At 53.4% G+C, this 19,331-nt stretch overlaps 1 protein-coding gene across 1 annotated transcript in view; it reads left to right on the top strand.

Annotated features, from left to right (window-relative positions):
* Positions 1-19,331, top strand: part of CHD8 (chromodomain helicase DNA binding protein 8) — a gene marked incomplete at its 3' end in the record, with an annotated part of 85,815 nt that overhangs the window by 46,834 nt on the left and 19,650 nt on the right. The window contains exons 16-22 of the mRNA XM_033084351.1: positions 3,228-3,441; positions 7,450-7,645; positions 10,172-10,339; positions 12,472-12,651; positions 15,044-15,154; positions 16,224-16,389; positions 16,471-16,522. Coding sequence (XP_032940242.1) covers positions 3,228-3,441; positions 7,450-7,645; positions 10,172-10,339; positions 12,472-12,651; positions 15,044-15,154; positions 16,224-16,389; positions 16,471-16,522 — 1,087 coding nt within the window. The remainder of the gene's footprint in view (positions 1-3,227; positions 3,442-7,449; positions 7,646-10,171; positions 10,340-12,471; positions 12,652-15,043; positions 15,155-16,223; positions 16,390-16,470; positions 16,523-19,331) is intronic.

Below are 19,331 nucleotides of genomic sequence, written 5' to 3'. Positions count from 1 at the left end.
TCACAGACACACCTGAGCACAGGTACAGACACACCTGAGCACACACACACACACCTGTACCGCGCCATCCTGGAGCGCAACTTCGCCTACCTGGCCAGGGGGGCGGGGCACGGCAACGTGCCCAACCTGCTCAACACCATGATGGAGCTGCTGGGGGCACCTGGGCACAGGTACAGACACACCTGGGCACACCTGGGCACACCCACACCTGCTCAACACCATGATGGAGCTGCGCAAGTGCTGCAACCACCCCTACCTCATCAACGGTGAGTGAGCGCACCTGGGGGCAGGTACACACACACCTGGGGGCACCTGGGCACACCTGTGTACACCTACAGACACACCTCAGTACAGATACACACACCTGAGCACACCTGAGCACACCTGCGCACAGATACAGACACACGTGGGTATATACAGACACACCTGAGCACTCACAGACACACCTGAGCACACCTGAGTATAGATACAGACACACCTGGGTACATACAGGTACACCTGGGGACACACCTGGGCACAGCTGGGGGCACCTGGGGACACACCTGGGTACTCACAGATATATACAGATACACCTGGGCACACCTGGGGGCAGGTATAGACACACCTGGGCACACCTGGGCACACCCACACCTGCTCAACACCATGATGGAGCTGCGCAAGTGCTGCAACCACCCCTACCTCATCAACGGTGAGTGAGCGCACCTGGGCACACCTGGGGACAGGTACACACACACCTGGGCACTCATAGATACACACAGACACACCTGGGCACACCTGGGCACTCACACACACACCTGAGCACACCTGAGTACAGATACAGACACACCTGGGTACATACAGATACTCACAGACACACCTGAGCACTCACAGACGCACCTGGGCACACCTGGGCACACCTGGGCACACCCACACCTGCTCAGCACCATGATGGAGCTGCGCAAGTGCTGCAACCACCCCTACCTCATCAACGGTGAGTGAGCGCACCTGGGCGCACCTGGGGGCACCTGGGAACACCTAGAGACACACCTGGGCACACGTGGGTACACCTGGGCACACCTGAGTACAGATACACGCACCTGGGTACACCTGGATACACCTAGAGACAGATAGAACCACCTAGAGACACACCTGAGCACACCTGAGCACACCTGAGTACAGATACATACACACCTGGGTACATGCAGATACACACAGGCACACCTGGGCACACCTGGGAACACACCTGAGCACTCACAGACACACCTGTATAGACACAGACACACCTGAGCACACCTGGGCGCTCACAGATACACACAGACACACTTGGGTGCACACCTGAGCACACCTGTGATCCATGGGAGGGTCGCAGTGCTCACCTGCAGAGCTCAGCGACGGTCAGTGCTGGTCACTGAGTGGTCAGTGATGGTCATCAGGTGGTCAGTGATGGTCAGTGATGGTCATCAGGTGGTCAGTGATGGTCAGTGATGATGTCACTGATGCTCACCTGTCCTGTCTCACCTGTCTCACCTGCCCAGGTGCGGAGGAGCAGATCGTGGCCGAGCTCCGTGACTCCCTGGGGTCACTGGGGGGGTTCTGTAGTGCTGGTCAGTGATGGTCAGTGCTGGTTATCAGTGGTCAGTGAGTGGTCAGTGCTGGTTATCAGTGGTCAGTGAGTGGTCAGTGCTGGTTATCAGTGCTCAGGGATGGATATTGATGATGTCACCGATGCTCACCTGTCTCACCTGTCCCCTCTCACCTGCCCAGGTGCAGAGGAGCAGATCGTGGCCGAGCTCTGTGACTCGCTGGGGTCACTGGGGGGGTTCTGTAGTGCTGGTCAGTGCTGGTTATCAGTGGTCAGTGATGGTCAGTGAGTGGTCAGTGCTGGATATCAATGGATATTGATGATCAGTGATGATGTCACTGATGCTCACCTGTCCCATCTCACCTGTCTCACCTGCCCAGGTGCGGAGGAGCAGATCGTGGCCGAGCTCTGTGACTCGCTGGGGTCACTGGGGGGGTTCAGTAGTGATGGTCAGTGCTGGTTATCAGTGGTCAGTGATGGTCAGTGCTGGATATCGATGGATATTGATGATCGGTGATGGTCAGTGATGATGTAAGCGATGCTCACCTGTCTTGTCTCACCTGTTTTACCTGCCCAGGTGCAGAGGAGCAGATCGTGGCCGAGCTCCGTGACTCCCTGGGGTCACTGGGGGGGTTCAGTAGTGCTGGTCAGTGAGTGGTCAGTGCTGGTCAGTGCTGAATATCAATGGATATCAATGATCAGAGATGCTCAGTGCTGGTCTCAGCGATGCTCACCTGTGTTACCTGTCCTGTCCCACCTGCCCAGGTGCAGAGGAGCAGATCGTGGCCGAGCTCCGTGACTCCCTGGGGTCACTGGGGGGGTTCAGTAGTGATGGTCAGTGAGTGGTCAGTGAGTGGTCAGTGTCAGTCAGTGCTGCTCAGGGATGCTCAGTACTGGTATCAGCGATGCTCACCTGTCCTATCTCACCTGTCTCACCTGCCCAGGTGCAGAGGAGCAGATCGTGGCCGAGCTCCGTGACTCCCTGGGGTCACTGGGGGGGTTCTGTAGTGATGGTCAGTGAGTGGTCAGTGCTGGATATTGATGATCAGTGGTGCTCAGTGATGGATATTGATGATGTCACCGATGCTCACCTGTGTTACCTGTCCATCCAGGTGCGGAGGAGCAGATCGTGGCCGAGCTCCGTGACTCGCTGGGGTCACTGGGGGGGTTCTGTAGTGCTGGTCAGTGAGTGGTCAGTGCTGGATATCCATGGATATCGATGATCAGAGATGCTCAGAGCTGCTATCAGTGATGCTCACCTGTCTCACCTGTCCTGTTTTACCTGCCCAGGTGCAGAGGAGCAGATCGTGGCCGAGCTCCGTGACTCCCTGGGGTCACTGGGGGGGTCAGTCAGGGGTGGTCAGTGAGTGGTCAGTGCTGAATATCAGTGGATATTGATGATCAGGGATGGATATTGATGATCAGAGACGCTCAGTGCTGGTCTCAGCGATGCTCACCTGTTCTATCTCACCTGTTTTACCTGCCCAGGTGCGGAGGAGCAGATCGTGGCCGAGCTCTGTGACTCTCTGGGGTCACTGGGGGGGTTCAGTGGTGCTGGTCAGTGAGTGGTCAGTGCTGGATATCCATGGATATTGATGATCAGCGATGGTTATTGATGACATCACCGATACTCACCTGTCCTGTCTCACCTGTTTTACCTGCCCAGGTGCAGAAGAACAGATCGTGGCCGAGCTCCGTGACTCCCTGCCGTCCCCCCCGCCCCCAGACCTGGCCCTGCAGGCCCTGGTGCGCTCGGCAGGGAAGCTGGTGCTGCTGGACAAGCTGCTGCCGCGGCTGCGCGCCGGCGGCCACAAGGTGCTGGTGTTCTCGCAGATGGTGCGGTGCCTGGACATCCTGGAGGACTACCTCATACAGAAACGGTGATTCTGGGGAAAAAAACGGCAAAAAAATGGGGTTTTGGGAAAAAAAATGTTAAAAAATGGAATTTTGGGAAAAAAATGAAAAAAATAGGGAAAAAAATGGGGAAAAATAAAAAAAAATAGAGGAAAAATGGGAGGGAAATCCAGAGACATCCTGGAGGACTACCTCATACAGAAACGGTGATTCTGGGGGGAAAAAATGGGGTTTTGGGGAAAAAATTGTAAAAAAATGGGGTTTTGGGGGAAAAAATGGAAAAAAAATGAAAAAAAAGTGAAAAAAACCAGAGGAAAAATGAGGAAAATCAGGTAAAAATGAAGAAAAAAAGTGGGACATCCTGGAGGACTACCTCATTCAGAAACGGTGATTTGGGGGGAAAAAAGGCAGTTTTGGGGAAAAAAACTGTAAAAAAATGGGGTTTTGGGAAAAAAATAGGAAAAAATTGTAAAAAAATGAAAAAAAATAGAGAAAAAAATGGACAAAAATGGGGAAAAATGGGACTAAATGCTAGGGACATCCTGGAGGACTACTTCATACAGAAATGGTCAGTTGGGGGGGAAAATGGGGAAAGAATGAGGGTTTTGGGGGAAAAACTGCGAAAAAATGAAGTTTTGGGGAAAAAAATGGAAAAAAAATGAAAAAAAATGGGGAAAAAATGAAAAAAATAGGGAAAAAAATGGACTAAAATGGGGAAAAATGGGAGGGAAATCCAGGGACATCCTGGAGGATTACCTCATACAGAAACGGTGATTCTGGGGGAAAAAATGGGATTTTGGGAAAAAAATTGTAAAAAAATGGGGTTTTAGGGGAAAAAAGTGCAAAAATCGGGAAAAAAATGACAAAAAAATGGAGGAAAAATGAAAAAAAACCCAAAAAAATAGAGGAAAATGGGAGGAAAAACAAAGGATATCCTGGAGGACTACCTCATACAGAAACGGTGATTCTGGGGGGAAAAATGGGGAAAAAACGGCAAAAAAATGGAGTTTTGGGGAAAGAAAATGTTAAAAAATGGAATTTTGGAAAAAAAATGAAAAAAAAATGGATTAAAATGGGGAAAAATGGGAGGAAAATCCAGGGACATCCTGGAGGATTACCTCATCCAGAAACGGTTATTTGGGGGGAAAAACAGCAGTTTTGGGAAAAAAAATTTTTAAAAATGGGATTTTGAGCTAAAAAGTGCGAAAATTGGGAAAAAAATGACAAAAAAATGGAGAAAAATAGAGAAAAAATGGAAGAAAAAGGCAAGGACATCCTGGAGGATTACCTCATACAGAAATGGTGATTCTGGGGAAAAAATGGCAAAAAATGGGGTTTTGGGAAAAAAACGGGGAAAAAATGAAAAAAAATGAAAAAAAATGGGAAAAAAATGGAGGTAAAATGAAAAAAAATGGAGAAAAAATGAAAAAAACATGGGAGGAAAATCCAGGGACATCCTGGAGGATTACGTCATCCAGAAGTGGTGATTCTGGGGGAAAAAAGTGGGATTTTGGGTCTAAACCCTTAGATATTTTGGGGTTAAACTCTTTGACATTTTGGGGTTAAATCAGTGGAATTTTTGGGTTCAGATCTCAGGATTTTTGGAGCTAAACCAGTGGAATTCTGGGGTCAAACCCTGGGATTTTTGGGATTATACTCTTGGATTTTTGGGGTTAAACCCTGGATTTTGGGTTCCAGGTACCCCTACGAGTGCATCGACGGGCGGGTCCGGGGCAATCTGTGGATTTTGGGGTTAAATCTCAGGATTTTGGGGTTAAACCCATGAATATTTTAGGTTTAAATCAGTGGAATTTTGGGGTTAAACTCTGGGATTTTGGGTTTCCAGGTACCCCTATGAGCACATCGACGGGCGGGTCCGGGGGAACCTGGAGATTTTGGGGTTAAATCCCAGAATTTTGTGATTAAATCCATGGATATTTTGGGGTTAAATCAGTGGATTTCTGGGGTCAGATCTCGGGATTTTTGGAGTTAAATCTCAGGACTTTTGGGGTTAAATTATTGGGTATTTTAGGGTCAAACCCAAGGATTTTTAGGGTCAGATCTCTGTAATTTTGGGGTTAAACCCATGGATATTTTGGGGTTAAACTCCTGGATTTTGGGTTTCCAGGTACCCCTACGAGCGCATCGACGGGCGGGTGCGGGGGAACCTGGGGATTTTTGGTTTAAATCCCAGAATTTTGTGATTAAATCCATGGATATTTTGGGGTCAGATCTCTGTAATTTTGGGTTTAAATTGGTTTATTTTGGTTTTCAGGTACCCCTACGAGCGCATCGACGGGCGGGTGCGGGGGAACCTGCGGATTTTGGGGTTAAACCCCTGGATATTTTGGGTTTAAATTGGGATATTTTGGGGTTTTCAGGTACCCCTACGAGCGCATCGACGGGCGGGTCCGCGGCAATCTGTGAATTTTGGGGTTAAATCTCAGGATTTTAGGGTTAAACCCATGGATATTTTGGGGTTAAATCAGTGGATTTTCGGTGTTAAATCTCAGGATTTTTGGGGTTTAACTCCTGGAATTTTTGTGATTAAACCCCTGGATTTTTGGGGTCAGATCTCTGTAATTTTGGAGTTAAATCCCAGGATTTTGTGATTAAATCCATGGATATTTTGGGGTTGAATCAGTGGATTTTTGGGGTTAAATCCATGGATATTTTGGGGTCAGATCTCTGTATTTTTGGGGTTAAATTGAAATATTTTGGGGTTTCAGGTACCCCTACGAGCGCATCGACGGGCGGGTCCGCGGGAACCTGCGGATTTTTGGGGTTAAATCTCAGGATTTTTGGGTTTAAATGGAGATGTTTTGGGTTTCCAGGTACCCCTACGAGCGCATCGACGGGCGGGTGCGGGGCAATCTGTGAATTTTGGGGTTAAATCCCAGAATTTTGTGATTAAACCCATGGATATTTTGGGGTTAAATCAGAGGATTTTTGGGGTTAAATCAGTGGATTTTTGAGGTTAAACCTCAGGATTTTTGGGGTTAAACCCATGGATATTTTGGGGTTAAACCCCTGGATTTTTGGGGTCAGATCTCTGTAATTTTGGGGTTAAATCCCAGGATTTTTGGGGTTAAATCACTGGGTATTTTAGGGTCAAACCCAAGGATTTTTAGGGTCAAATCAGTGAATTTTTGGGGTCAGGTCTCTGGATTTTTGGGGTTAAATATCTGGATATTTTGAGGTTAAACCAGTGGATTTTTGAGGTTAAATTCACCTGTTTTGGGGTTTTCAGGTACCCCTACGAGCGCATCGACGGGCGGGTCCGGGGGAACCTGGGGATTTTTGGGGTTAAATCTCAGGATTTTAGGATCAAACCAAAGGATTTTTGGGGTTAAATCTCAGGATTTTTGGGGTTAAACCCATGGATATTTCGGGGTTAAATCAGTGGATTTTTGGGGTCAGATCTCTGTATTTTTGGGGTTAAATCTCAGGATTTTTGGGCTTAAATTATTGGGTATTTTAGGGTCAAACCCAAGGATTTTTAGGGTCAGATCTCTGTAATTTTGGGGTTAAACCCATGGATATTTTGGGTTTAAATTGGGATATTTTGGTTTTTAGGTACCCCTACGAGCGCATCGACGGGCGGGTCCGGGGCAATCTGTGAATTTTAGGGTTAAACTCATGGATATTTTGGGTTTAAATTGAATTATTTTGGGTTCCAGGTACCTGTACGAGCGCATCGACGGGCGGGTCCGCGGCAATCTGTGAATTTTGGGGTTAAATCTCAGGATTTTAGGATTAAACTCATGGATATTTTGGGTTAAATTGGTTTATTTTGGGGTTCCAGGTACCCCTACGAGCGCATCGACAGGCGGGTGCGCGGCAATCTGTGAATTTTGGGGTTAAACCCATGGATTTCTGGAGTCAGATCTCTATAATTTTGGGTTTAAATTGGGATATTTTGGTTTTTAGGTACCCCTACGAGCGCATCGACGGGCGGGTGCGCGGCAATCTGTGAATTTTGGGGTCAGATCTCTATAATTTTGGGTTTAAATTGGTTTATTTTGGGTTTTCAGGTACCCCTACGAGCGCATCGACGGGCGGGTGCGGGGCAATCTCCGCCAGGCCGCCATCGACCGCTTCAGCCGGCCGGACTCGGACCGGTTCGTGTTCCTGCTCTGCACCCGCGCCGGGGGGCTGGGCATCAACCTGACGGCCGCCGACACCTGCATCATCTTTGACTCGGATTGGAACCCCCAAAATGATTTACAGGTGAGTCTGGGGGGTTTAAATGGGGTCTGGGGTCAGGAATGCATCATCTTTGACTCGGACTGGAACCCTCAAAATGATTTACAGGTGAGAAATGGGGGGTTTAAATGGGGTCTGGGGGGTTTAAATGGGGTCTGGGGTCAGTTATTGGGGTCTGGGGGGTTTAAATGGGGTCTGGGGTCAGGAAATGGGGTCTGGGGTCAGCAATGCATCATCTTTGACTCGGATTGGAACCCACAAAATGACCTGCAGGTGAGTCTGGGGGGTTTGAATGGGGTCTGGGGTCAGTTAATGGGGTCTGGGGTCAGCAATGCATCATCTTCGATTCGGATTGGAACCCACAAAATGACCTGCAGGTGGGTCTGGGGTCACTGGGATGGACTTTGGGGTCAGTCAGAGGGGTTTGGGGTCAGCCAGGGGGGTTTAAATGGGGTCTGGGGTCAGTTAATGGGGTCTGGGGTCAGGAATGCATCATCTTCGACTCGGACTGGAACCCACAAAATGATCTACAGGTGGGTCTGGGGTCAGTCAGAGGGGTCTGGGGTCAGCCAGAGGGGTCTGGGGTCAGGAAATGGGGTCTGGGGGCAGGAATGCATCATCTTTGATTCGGACTGGAACCCACAAAATGATCTACAGGTGAGTTTGGGGGGTTTAAATGGGGTCTGGGGGGTTTAAATGGGGTCTGGGGTCAGGAATGCATCATCTTTGATTCGGACTGGAACCCCCAAAATGATTTACAGGTGAGTCTGGGGGGTTTAAATGGGGTCTGGGGTCAGCAATGCATCATCTTTGACTCGGATTGGAATCCTCAAAATGATCTACAGGTGAGATATAGGGTCAGTGAGAGGGGTTTGGGGTCAGTGAGAGGGGTTTAAATGGGGTCTGGGGGGTTTAAATGGGGTCTGGGGTCAGCAATGCATCATCTTTGACTCGGATTGGAACCCCCAAAACGATTTACAGGTGAGAAATGGGGGGGTCTGGGGGGTTTAAATGGGGTCTGGGGTCAGTTAATGGGGTCTGGGGTCAGGAATGCATCATCTTTGACTCGGACTGGAACCCCCAAAACGATTTACAGGTGGGTCTGGGGTCTGTCAGAGGGGTTTAAATGGGGTCTGGGGGGTTTAAATGGGGTTTGGGGAGTTTAAATGGGGTGTGGGGTCAGGAATGCATCATCTTTGACTCGGATTGGAACCCCAAAAATGATCTACAGGTGGGTCTGGGGTCAGTCAGAGGGGTTTGGGGTCAGCCAGGGGGGTCTGGGGTCACTGGGATGGACTTTGGGGTCAGTCAGAGGGGTTTGGGGTCACTCTGGGGGGTTTAAATGGGGTCTGGGGTCAGCAATGCATCATCTCTGACTCGGATTGGAACCCCCAGAATGACCTCCAGGTGAGTCAGGAAATGGGGTCAGGGGGTTTGAATGGGGTTTGGGGTCAGTTATTGGGGTCTGGGGTCAGGAATGCATCATCTTTGACTCGGACTGGAATCCCCAGAATGATTTACAGGTGGGTCTGGGGTCAGCCAGGGGGGTGTGGGGTCACTGGATGGTTTTAGGGTCATTGTCCATCCTGTCCATCCTGTCCCCAGGCCCAGGCCCGGTGTCACCGCATCGGCCAGAGCAAGGGGGGTCACTGGGATTTGGGGTCACTGTGTGGGTTTATGGTCACTGTGTGGGTCTGGGGTCACTCAGGTGGGTCTGGGGTCACTCAGGGAGGTCTGGGGTCATTGTCCATCCTGTCCATCCTGTCCCCAGGCCCAGGCCCGCTGTCACCGCATCGGTCAGAGCAAGGGGGGCACTGGGGTTTGGGGTCACTGTGTGGGTTTATGGTCACAGTGTGGGTCTGGGGTCACTCAGGGAGGTCTGGGGTCATTGTCCATCCTGTCCCCAGGCCCAGGCCCGGTGTCACCGCATCGGCCAGAGCAAGGGGGGTCATTGGGATTTGGGGTCACTGTGATGGATTTGGGTGGTCAGTGGGATGGATTTAGGGTCACTGGATGGTTTTAGGGTCACTGTCCATCCTGTCCATCCTGTCCCCAGGCCCAGGCCCGATGTCACCGCATCGACCAGAGCAAGGGGGGTCACTGGGATTTGGGGTCACTGTGTGGGTTTATGGTCACTGTGTGGGTCTGGGGTCACTCAGGTGGTCTGGGGTCACTCAGGGAGGTCTGGGGTCATTGTCCATCCTGTCCATCTCTGTCCCCAGGCCCAGGCCCGCTGTCACCGCATCGGCCAGAGCAAGGGGGGGTCAGTGGGATTTGGGCTCCCAGGATGGATTTGGGTGGTCAGTGGGATGGGATTTGGGGTCATGCTGTGGGTTTGGGGTCACTCAGGGAGGTCTGGGGTCATTGTCCATCTCTGTCGCCAGACCCAGGCCCGGTGTCACCGCATCGGCCAGAGCAAGGGGGGTCATTGGGGTTTGGGGTCACTGGATGGATTTGGGGTCACTGTGTGGGTTTAGGGTCACAGTGTGGGTCTGGGGTCACTCAGGGAGGTCTGGGGTCACTGTCCATCCTGTCCATCTCTGTCCCCAGGCCCAGGCCCGGTGTCACCGCATCGGCCAGAGCAAGGCGGTCAAGGTTTACCGGCTCATCACCCGCAACTCGTACGAGCGCGAAATGTTCGACAAGGCCAGCCTGAAACTGGGGCTGGACAAAGCCGTGCTGCAGTCGATGTCCGGCCGCGAGGGGAACATCGCTGGGGTCAGTCTGAGTGGACACTGGGGTGGACATCACTGGGATTGGGGTTTGGTTTGGTCAGTTCTGCACTGGTCAGCCTGAAACTGGGGCTGGACAAAGCCGTGCTGCAGTCGATGTCCGGCCGCGAGGGGAACATCGCTGGGGTCAGTCAGAGTGGACATTGGGGTGGGATGGACACTGGGATGGACACTGGGATGGACACTGGGATTGGGGAATGGTCAGTGCTGCACTGGTGAGTCTGAAACTGGGGCTGGACAAAGCCGTGCTGCAGTCGATGTCCGGCCGCGAGGGGAGCATCGCTGGGGTCAGTCTGAGTGGACATTGGGGTGGGATGGACACTGGGATGGACATCACTGGGATTGGGGTTTGGTCAGTTCTGCACTGGTCAGCCTGAAACTGGGGCTGGACAAAGCCGTGCTGCAGTCGATGTCCGGCCGCGAGGGGAACATCGCTGGGGTCAGTCTGAGTGGACATTGGGGTGGGATGGACACAGAGTGGACATTGGGGTGTGGTCAGTTCTGCACTGGTCAGTCTGGAGCCGGTTTGGTTTGGAGACCCCCAAGTTGAGGTTCTGCAAGTTCAGTTCCAGACTTGGGGTTCTCCCTGTTGGGTTCTAGATCACATTTTGGGGTTCCAGATCCAGCAGTTCTCCAAGAAGGAGATCGAGGACACTCGGGGTTCCAGATCACATTTTGGGGTTCCAGGTTGTGTTTTGAGGTTCCAGATCAGGTTTCAGGTTTCCAGACTGTATTTTGGGTTCTAGATCCGGGTTTTTTGGGTTCCAGATCCAGCAGTTCTCCAAGAAGGAGATCGAGGACAGTCGGGGTTCTAGATAACATTTCAGGGTTCCAGATCAGATGTTGGGGTTCCAGGTTGTGTTTTAGGGTTCCAGATCACATTTCAGGTTCTAGGCTGTATTTTTTTGGTTCTAGATCCAGCAGTTCTCCAAGAAGGAGATCGAGGACAGCTGGGGTTCTAGATAACATTTCAGGGTTCCAGATCAGATGTTGGGGTTTCAGGTCACATTTCAGGGTTCTAGATCAGGTTTCAGGGTTCCAGACTGTATTTTGGTTCTAGATCCAGCAGTTCTCCAAGAAGGAGATCGAGGACAGTTGGGGGTTTCTCAGGCTGGGTTCTAGGCTGGGTGTTGGGTTCTAGATCAGATTTTTTTGGGTTCTAGATCCAGCAGTTCTCCAAGAAGGAGCTCGAGGACAGTTGGGGTTCCAGGTCACATTTCAGGGTTCTAGGCTGTGTTTTGGGGTTCTAGATCAGGTTTCGAGTTCTAGCTCTAGCAGTTCTCCAAGAAGGAGATCGAGGACAGCTGGGGGTTGCCCAGGCTGGGTTCTAGGCTGTAGTTTTGGGTTCTAGATCACAGTTTTGGGGTTCCGGGCTGTATTTTTTGAGGTTCTAGATCCTGTTTTGGGTTCCAGATCCAGCAGTTCTCCAAGAAGGAGATCGAGGACAGTTGGGGTTCTAGGTCACATTTTGGGGTCCCAGGTCACATTTCGGGGTTCCAGATCACATTTTGGGTTCTAGATCTGATTTTTGGGTTCTAGATCCAGCAGTTCTCCAGGAAGGAGATCGAGGACAGTCGGGGTTCCAGGTCACATGTTGAGGTTCTAGATCAGGTTCTGAGGCTCTAGATAACTTTTTTTTTTTGTTCTAGATCCAGCAGTTCTCCAAGAAGGAGATCAAGGACAGTCGGGGTTCCAGATCACATTTCAGGGTTCTAGATCACATTTCGGGGTTCCAGGTTGTTGTTCTGGGTTCTAGATCACATTTCCGGGTTCTGGATCCCATTTTTTGGGTTCCAGATCCAGCAGTTCTCCAAGAAGGAGATCGAGGACAGTCGGGGTTCTAGATCACATTTTGGGGTCCCAGGTCACATTTTGGGGTTCCAGGTTGTGTTTTAGGGTTCCAGGTCACATTTCAGGTTCTAGGCTGTGTTTTGGGTTCTAGATCCAGCAGTTCTCTAAGAAGGAGATCGAGGACAGTTGAGGTTCCAGATCAGGTTTCAGGGTTCTAGGCTGTATTTTGGGTTCTAGATCCAGCAGTTCTCCAAGAAGGAGATCGAGGACAGTCGGGGTTCTAGATCACATTTTGAGGTTCTAGATCAGGTTTTTTTTGGGTTCTAGATCCAGCAGTTCTCCAAGAAGGAGATCGAGGACCTGCTGCGCAAGGGCGCCTACGCCGCCATCATGGACGAGGACGACGAGGGCGCCAAGTTCTGCGAGGAGGACATCGAGCAAATCCTGCTCAGGAGAACCACGACGATCACGATAGAGAGCGAGGGGAAGGGATCCACCTTTGCAAAGGTAAAAACCTCAGGTGTGCTCAGGTGAGACAGGTACACACAGGTACAGACAGGTGAGGGACAGGTGAGCCCCACATCGAGCAAATCCTGCTCAGGAGAACCACGACAATCACCATCGAGAGCGAGGGGAAGGGATCCACCTTCGCCAAGGTGAGCTCAGGTGTGCTCAGGTGAGACAGGTACAGACAGGTACAGACAGGTGAGGGACAGGTGAGGGACAGGTGAGCCCCACATCGAGCAAATCCTGCTGAGGAGAACGACCACGATCACGATAGAGAGCGAGGGGAAGGGATCCACCTTCGCCAAGGTGAGCTCAGGTGTGCTCAGGTGTGCTCAGGTGAGACAGGTGAGACAGGTGAGGGACAGGTGAGCCCCACATCGAGCAAATCCTGCTCAGGAGAACCACGACTATCACGATAGAGAGCGAGGGGAAAGGATCCACCTTCGCCAAGGTGAGCTCAGGTGTGCTCAGGTGAGACAGGTACAGACAGGTGAGACAGGTACAGACAGGTACAGACAGGTGAGGGACAGGTGAGCCCCACATCGAGCAAATCCTGCTCAGGAGAACGACCACGATCACCATCGAGAGCGAGGGGAAAGGATCCACCTTCGCCAAGGTGAGCTCAGGTGTGCTCAGGTGAGACAGGTGAGACAGGTGAGGGACAGGTGAGCCCCACATCGAGCAAATCCTGCTCAGGAGAACCACGACAATCACGATAGAGAGCGAGGGGAAGGGATCCACCTTCGCCAAGGTGAGCTCAGGTGTGCTCAGGTGTGCTCAGGTGAGACAGGTACAGACAGGTGAGGGACAGGTGAGCCCCACATGGAGCAAATCCTGCTCAGGAGAACCACGACCATCACCATCGAGAGCGAGGGGAAGGGATCCACCTTTGCAAAGGTGAGCTCAGGTGTGCTCAGGTGTGCTCAGGTGAGACAGGTACAGACAGGTGAGGGGTTAGTGAGGGACAGGTGAGCCCCACATCGAGCAAATCCTGCTCAGGAGAACGACCACGATCACCATCGAGAGCGAGGGGAAGGGATCCACCTTCGCCAAGGTGAGCTCAGGTGTGCTCAGGTGAGACAGGTACAGACAGGTACAGACAGGTGAGGGACAGGTGAGCCCCACATCGAGCAAATCCTGCTCAGGAGAACGACCACGATCACCATCGAGAGCGAGGGGAAGGGATCCACCTTTGCAAAGGTGAGCTCAGGTGTGCTCAGGTGAGACAGGTACAGACAGGTACAGACAGGTGAGGGACAGGTGAGCCCCACATCGAGCAAATCCTGCTCAGGAGAACGACCACGATCACCATCGAGAGTGAAGGGAAAGGATCCACCTTTGCAAAGGTAAAACCCACAGGTGTGCTCAGGTGAGACAGGTACAGACAGGTACAGACAGGTGAGGGACAGGTGAGCCCCACATCGAGCAAATCCTGCTCAGGAGAACCACGACAATAACCATCGAGAGCGAGGGGAAGGGATCCACCTTTGCAAAGGTAAAAACCTCAGGTGTGCTCAGGTGAGACAGGTACAGGACAGGTGAGGCACAGGTGAGCTCAGGTAGAGCTCAGCACTCACTCCACACCTTCCCAGCCCAGGTGCAACCTCCAAACCCGGCTCCAGGTGGGGCTGGACAGGCTCCAGGTGTGCTCAGGTGAGAGAGGTACAGACAGGTACAGGACAGGTGAGGCACAGGTGAGCTCAGGTAGAGCTCAGCACTCACTCAAGACCTTCCCAGCCCAGGTGCAGCCCCCAAATCCAGCTCCAGGTGAGCTCAGGTGCGCTCAGGTGAGACAGGCACAGACAGGTACAGGACAGGTGAGGCACAGGTGAGCCCAGGTAGAGCTCAGCGCTCACTCCAGGCCTTCCCAGCCCAGGTACAGCCTCCAAATCCAGCTCCAGGTGTGCTCAGGTGAGACAGGTACAGGACAGGTGAGGCACAGGTGAGCCCAGGTAGAGCTCAGCGCTCACTCCACACCTTCCCAGCCCAGGTGCAGCCCCCAAACCCGGCTCCAGGTGGGGCTGGACAGGCTCCAGGTGTGCTCAGGTGTGCTCAGGTGAGCTCAGGTGTGCTCAGGTGAGCTCAGGTGAGACAGGTACAGGACAGGTGAGGGACAGGTGAGCTCAGGTAGAGCTCAGCACTCACTCCACACCTTCTCAGCCCAGGTGTAGCCCCCAAATCCAGCTCCAGGTGCACTCAGGTGTGCTCAGGTGCGCTCAGGTGAGACAGGTGCAGGACAGGTGAGGCACAGGTGAGCTCAGGTAGAGCTCAGTGCTCACTCCAAACCTTCCCAGCTCAGGTGCAGCTTCCAAATCCAGCTCCAGGTGAGCTCAGGTGTGCTCAGGTGAGCTCAGGTGTGCTCAGGTGTGTCACCTGTGTCCCCTCCCCCCAGGCCAGCTTCGTGGCGTCCGAGAACCGCACGGACATCGCGCTGGACGACCCCAACTTCTGGCAGAAGTGGGCCAAGAAGGCGGACCTGGACCTGGAGCTGCTCAACAGCAAGGTGAGCTCACCTGGGCACAGGTGTGACACACCTGGGAGGGGTTACCTGGGCCTGGAGCTGCTCAACAGCAAGGTGAGCTCACCTGGACACAGGTGTGACACACCTGGGGAGGGGTGGGGACAGCTCACCTGGGCCTGGAGCTGCTCAACAGCAAGGTGAGCTCACCTGGACAGGTGTGACACACCTGAGTGGGGGTGGGGACAGCTCACCTGGACCTGGAGCTGCTCAACAGCAAGGTGAGCTCACCTGGACACAGGTGTGACACACCTGGGTGGGGTTACCTGGGCCTGGAGCTGCTCAGCAGCAAGGTGAGCTCACCTGGACAGGTGTGACACTCACCTGGGTGGGGTTACCTGGGCCTGGAGCTGCTCAACAGCAAGGTGAGCTCACCTGGACAGGTGTGACACACCTGGGAGGGGTTACCTGGGCCTGGAGCTGCTCAGCAGCAAGGTGAGCTCACCTGGGCACAGGTGTGACACACCTGGGTGGGGTCACTGACCAGTGCCCGCTGCTGAGTGACCACTGAGTGACCACTGAGTGACCACACTGGTCGATGACTGACCATTCAGTGACCTCACTGACCATTCAGTGACCCTTGAGTGACCCCTGAGTGACCTCACTGACCATTCACTGACCACTAAATGACCACTGAGTGACCTCACTGACCATTCACTGACCACTGAGTGACCACTGAGTGACCTCACTGACCATTCAGTGACTTTTGAGTGACCCCTGAGTGATCTCAGTGACCATTCACTGTCTCCTGAGTGACCTCACTGACCATTGAGTGACCGTTCAGTGACCACACTGACCATTCACTGACCATCCACTGACCATTCATTGAGCACTGAGTGACCCCTAAGTGACCACTGACCCTTAAGTGATTACTGAATGACCACACTGACCACTGTCCACTCTCCCAGAACACACTGGTCATCGACACGCCGCGTGTCCGGAAGCAGACTGGGCTGTGCTCAGTGACCTCAGTGACCACACTGACCATTCACTGACCACACTGACCATTCACTGACCTCACTGACCACTGAGTGACCACTGTCCACTCCCCCAGAACACGCTGGTCATCGACACGCCGCGTGTCCGGAAGCAGACTCGCCACTTCTCCACGCTGAGGGACGATGACCTGCTGGACTTCTCGGACCTGGACAGCGACGACGACCTGGAGCGGCTGGAGCGCGCCACGAGGTCACGCCGGGGTCACCACGGCGGTCACCACGGCGGTCACCACGGCGGTCAGCACCAGGGCGGTCAGCAGGGCGGTCAGCAGGGCGGTCAGCCGGCCCCGCCCACGCCGCCGCCCTTCGGGAGGAGCGAGTGCTGCAGGGTGGAGAAACACCTGATGGTGTTTGGGTGAGCTCACCTGGGGGCACCTGGGCACATCTGGGGGGGATAGGAACACACCTGGGCACACCTGGGAACACCTGGGCACACCTGGGCACACCTGGGCACACCTGGGGACACCTGGGGGCACCTGGGGGCACCTGGGGGCACCTGGGACACACCTGGGGGAGATGGGAACACACCTGGGGCACACCTGGGCACACCTGGGGGGGGATGGGAACACACCTGGGCACACCTGGGCACACCTGGGGGGGATAGGGACACACCTGGGACACACCTGGGCACACCTGGGGTCACCTGGGGGGGATGGGAACACACCTGGGCACACCTGGGCACACCTGGGCACACCTGGGACACACCTGGGCACACCTGGGCACACCTGGGCACACCTGTGATACACCTGGGGGTTACCTGGGCACACCTGGGGGCACCTGGGGTCACTCTGGGGTCACCTGGCCGTGGGTTGGTCACTCACCTGTCCTTGGGCTTTCATTGGTCACTCTTGGCCGTAGCGGCTCTGCTGGCCACAGTGACCCCTCAGTGACCACTGAGTGACCTTTAGTGACCTCTGAGTGACCCCACTGACCGCAGTGACCCTTCAGTGACCTTCAGTGACCCCAGTGACCATTCCCTGAGCTCTGAGTGACGCCACTGACCATTCAGTGACCCTTCAGTGACCACACTGACCATTCCTGACCCCATTAACCCTTCAGTGACCACACTGACCATTCACTGACCATTGACTGACCCATTAACCCTTCAGTGACCCCATTAACCCTTCACTGACCATTCCCTGATCCCGTTAACCCTTCAGTGACCACACTGACCATTCCCTGACCCCACTGACCCTTCAGTGACCCCCATTAACCCTTTAGTGACCACACTGACCATTCCCTGACCCCACTGACCCTTCAGTGACCCCCATTAACCCTTTAGTGACCACACTGACCCCTCAGTGACCGCACTGACCACTCTGTCCCGCCCAGGTGGGGTCGCTGGCGGGAGCTGACCGCGCAGGGCCGGCCGAGGCGCCGCCTGTCCGAGCGGGACGTGGAGGGCCTGGCCAGGGCCAGTGACCCTTCAGTGACCCCTGAGTGACCCTTTAGTGACCCCAGTGACCCTTCAGTGACCACACTGACCCTTTAGTGACCCCAGTGACCCTTCAGTGACTCCAGTGACCCTTCAGTGACCATTCACTGATCCCATTAACCCTTCAGTGACCAGACTGACCATTCACTGACCATTGACCAATCCATTAACCCTTTAATGATCCCGTTAACCCTTTAGTGACCAATTAACCCTTCAGTGACCACAGTGACCATTCAGTGACCATTGACTGACCTGTTAACCCTGTAATGACCCCATTAACCCTTCAGTGACCGTTCCTGACCCCATTAACCCTTTAGTGACCACATTAACCCTTTAATGACCACACTGACCATTGAGTGACCATTCCCTGATCCCGTTAACCCTTCAGTGACCACGCTGACCATTCACTGACCATTCCTGACCCCATTAACCCTTCAGTGACCATTCCCTGATCATGTTAACCCTTCAGTGACCACACTGACCGTTCAGTGATCCCATTAACCCTTTAGTGACCACACTGACCATTCAGTGACCATTCCTGACCCCATTAACCATTCAGTGACTCCTTAGTGACCCCATTGACCCTTTAGTGACCCCGTTAACCCTTCAGTGACCATCCCTGATCCCGTTAACCCTTTAATGACCCTGTTAACCCTTCAATGACCACACTGACCGCTCAGTGACCATTCCCTGTCCATCCCCTGTGCCCAGGTGGGGTCGCTGGCGGGAGCTGACCGCGCAGGGCCGGCCGAGGCGCCGCCTGTCTGAGCGGGACGTGGAGGGGCTGGCCAGGGCCAGTGACCCCTGAGTGACCCCAGTGACCCTTCAGTGACCCCAGTGACCCTTCAGTGACCCCATTAACCCTTCAGTGACCACACTGACCCTTCAGTGACCATTGACTGACCCTAGTGACCCTTTAGTGACCCAATTGACCCTTCAGTGACCCCATTAACCCTTTAGTGACCATTCCCTGATCCCATTAACCCTTTAGTGACCATTGAGTGACCCCATTAACCCTTTAATGACCCCATTAACCCTTTAGTGACTGCTCTGACCATTCCCTGCCCCACTGACCATTCCTGACCCCGTTAACCCTTCAGTGACCACACTGACCCTTTAGTGACCCCAGTGACCCTTCAGTGACCACACTGACCATTCAGTGACCATTGACTAACCCATTAACCCTTTAATGACCCCATTAACCCTTTAATGACCCCGTTAACCCTTCAATGACCACACTGACCGCTCAGTGACCATTCCCTGTCCATCCCCTGTGCCCAGGTGGGGTCGCTGGCGGGAGCTGACCGCGCAGGGCCGGCCGAGGCGCCGCCTGTCCGAGCGGGACGTGGAGGGGCTGGCCAGGGCCAGTGACCCTTCAGTGACCCCAGTGACCCCTGAGTGACCCCAGTGACCCTTCAGTGACCACACTGACCCTTTAGTGACCCCAGTGACCCTTCAGTGACCCCAGTGACCCTTCAGTGACCATTCACTGATCCCATTAACCCTTCAGTGACCACACTGACCATTCACTGACCATTGACCAATCCATTAACCCTTTAATGATCCCGTTAACCCTTTAGTGACCACATTAACCCTTCAGTGACCACAGTGACCATTCAGTGACCATTGACTGACCCCGTTAACCCTTTAGTGACCATTCCCTGATCACGTTAACCCTTCAGTGACCACACTGACCATTTCCTGACCCCACTGACCACTGTGTCCCCCC

The sequence above is a fragment of the Catharus ustulatus genome, chromosome 38 (assembly GCF_009819885.2).
Source record: "Catharus ustulatus isolate bCatUst1 chromosome 38, bCatUst1.pri.v2, whole genome shotgun sequence".
NCBI classification, from domain to species: domain Eukaryota; kingdom Metazoa; phylum Chordata; class Aves; order Passeriformes; family Turdidae; genus Catharus; species Catharus ustulatus.
The sequence above is the reverse complement of the archived record's forward strand: the minus strand, read 5'-3'. Positions and strand labels throughout refer to the sequence as shown.